The sequence below is a fragment of the Chrysochloris asiatica genome, unplaced genomic scaffold, assembly GCF_000296735.1.
Source record: "Chrysochloris asiatica unplaced genomic scaffold, ChrAsi1.0 scaffold00599, whole genome shotgun sequence".
In the NCBI taxonomy this organism is placed as follows: domain Eukaryota; kingdom Metazoa; phylum Chordata; class Mammalia; order Afrosoricida; family Chrysochloridae; genus Chrysochloris; species Chrysochloris asiatica.
Genome location: NW_006409117.1, coordinates 331,722 through 334,244, shown reverse-complemented (window position 1 = coordinate 334,244; position 2,523 = coordinate 331,722). Strand labels below are relative to the sequence as shown.

The following is a 2,523-nucleotide window of genomic DNA, read 5'->3' as shown; positions in this document are numbered from 1 at the left end:
GCACCACACCAGGTCTCCTCTACTCTTTGAAAAGTAAAATTTAGAAACTAAACAGACATAGAATGAAAGAAAGCATTTGCACATTACATATCTTACAAAGGCTTTGTAACCATAATATATAAATGATATTTATAACTCAGTAATACAAAAGGGGTACACTGTATAATAAGCAGTGGACCACTAATTGCAAGGTAGCTAGTTGAAACTCACCAGCCATTCCTCAGAATCTATAGACAGGGTCTTTATGAGTTGCTATGAGTGGAACAGACTGAACAGCACTTAACAATGACAATAAGGCAAATAGACCAATTTTATATAAGTAAATATCTGAAGAGCTATTTTACCAAAGAAGACATGCAAATGACTAATAAAAATTTGAAATTTTGAACATGATCATTAGCCACTAGGAAAATGCAAATGAAAATTACAAGGTACCACTATACACCCAGTCAAATCAACTGACAATACCAAGTATTGATAAGTATGTGAAAACACTGGAAACCTCATATTTTCTGGGAGAAAAACTTTGGAAATTTTTCTAGCATATTCTAAAAAGGATTATTATAAACTAATCAATTGTTCCACCAGTTCAACTGCTAGGTGAAACTGCTAATCAAACATTCCTATCAGCATTATTTGTAATTTCCAAAAAGTGGAAATAGACCAGTTGTTTAAATGATAAATACAATACATCATATCCAAAAAAAAAAAAAAAAAAAATCTGGTACATACTGCAGCATGGATAAAATGCAATAATTTATTCATTTATAGGAATGAATGAAAGAAGACACAAAATGACTACTTGCTATAGGATTCAATTTATTTGGATATTCCTATCAAACTAATAACCTGCAACTTAATTAATCATCTAACCATTTACTTACAAGTCTAAAATTACACTGATTTAAAGGAACCACATGGGATCGACAGGAATCTCTTGAAGGCAGCTTTCACATCTTTATTCCTCAAGCTGTAGATCATAGGATTCAGCATAGGGATCACTAGTGTATAAAACACCGATGCCATTTTATCAGAATCTAATGAATAATCTGTTTTGGGCTGCAAATACATGAATAGTAGTGTCCCGTAGAAGACAGTGACCGCCATCATATGTGATGCACAAGTGGAGAAGGCTTTTTTCCTTCCTTCTGATGACTGTATCCTGAGAATGGACAAGATTATATTAAAATAGGAGACTAGAACTATAATCATTGAAAGAACCAAATTTGTGCCAGCAGAAATAAAAACTATGGTTTCTGGCAAGTAAGTATCTGAGCAAGATAATGATAACAGGGGAACAATGTCACAATAAAAGTGGTTAATAACATTGGAAGAACAATAAGACATAGAGAAAACACAATATGGAACCACAATAGCTGTAGAAAATCCATAGATGTATGCAAGGGATACTAGCAGAAGGCAGATTTGTCGAGATACAACAACCATATAGAGCAGGGGATTACAAATGGCCACATAGCGGTCATAGGCCATCACAGCGAGCATGAAAACCTCAGCTACAATGAAAAACAAGAACCCACCCATTTGGGTGGCACATTCATAAAATAAGGTGGTTTTCTTCTCTATTAAGAAATTGGTCAGCATTTTAGGGGCAATGACAGTAGAATTGCCAAAATTGATGATAGCCAAGTGTCGGAGGAAAAAATACATGGGGGTTTGAAGTCGAGAGTCCACACTGGTGAGTGTGATGATGCCCAGGTTCCCTGCTATGGTCAGCCCATAGATCACCATGAAGACAAAGAAAAGGGGAACCTGGAGCTCAGGACGATCTGAGACTCCCATGAGAATGAATTCAGTCACCCAGGTGAGATTGTCAGGAGCCATTTAAGAGCATGGAAATTCATCTGTTTGAAGAATAAAAAGAAAAAAGCATTACAAATGTTAAGGAATTATTTACAAGGACTGTGAGTTAAGGTGTCAAGGCAACTCCTCCTCAGGTGAGATTTTCCTGAATCCTGCTTTATTCTGAGCCAATTATTGAACTCATGCAACTCTGATTAAAAACTATCTAGCAATTGTTTCGACTTCATTCTTCCATGGCTCATAGTCATACTCATATTATTTACTTTTTCTCAACCATTTGGGAAAGGGAGTGATCCAGCCTCATATACTGTATTAAGAAAGTATAATTTTTCTTAATATTATTAAAATATTATGAATGTTTTAATCACTTACAAACATTTGAAACCATTATTATGTTAATATTAAGGATATCACAGAGAAGGACATCAAGTTAGATAAAATCAGTGAAGAAGACATCGTCCACCAATGCGATGGATTGACACAGTGGCAGTAGCAATGGGCTCAAGTGTAGCAACAATTGTGAGATTGGCGTAGGACTGGGCAGTATTTCTATCTGTTGTGCATAAGATTGCTATGAGACAGTACCGACTCGATGGCACCTAATAGTAACAATTAATATCTTATGGCTTCCACATTGCATATGACAAAGACTTGAGAAATTGTTTATCCCCAAATAATTTACTGGCTCGTGATTTTAATCTG

The 2,523-nt window shown here is 35.4% G+C and overlaps 1 protein-coding gene across 1 annotated transcript; it reads right to left on the bottom strand.

The window, feature by feature from the left end:
• Positions 1-894: 894 nt before the first annotated feature.
• On the bottom strand, positions 895-1,842 carry LOC102830468 (olfactory receptor 8J3-like). The gene has a single exon (XM_006877786.1). It carries the CDS (start codon positions 1,840-1,842, stop codon positions 895-897), a length of 948 nt encoding a protein of 315 aa, XP_006877848.1.
• Positions 1,843-2,523: the final 681 nt, after the last annotated feature.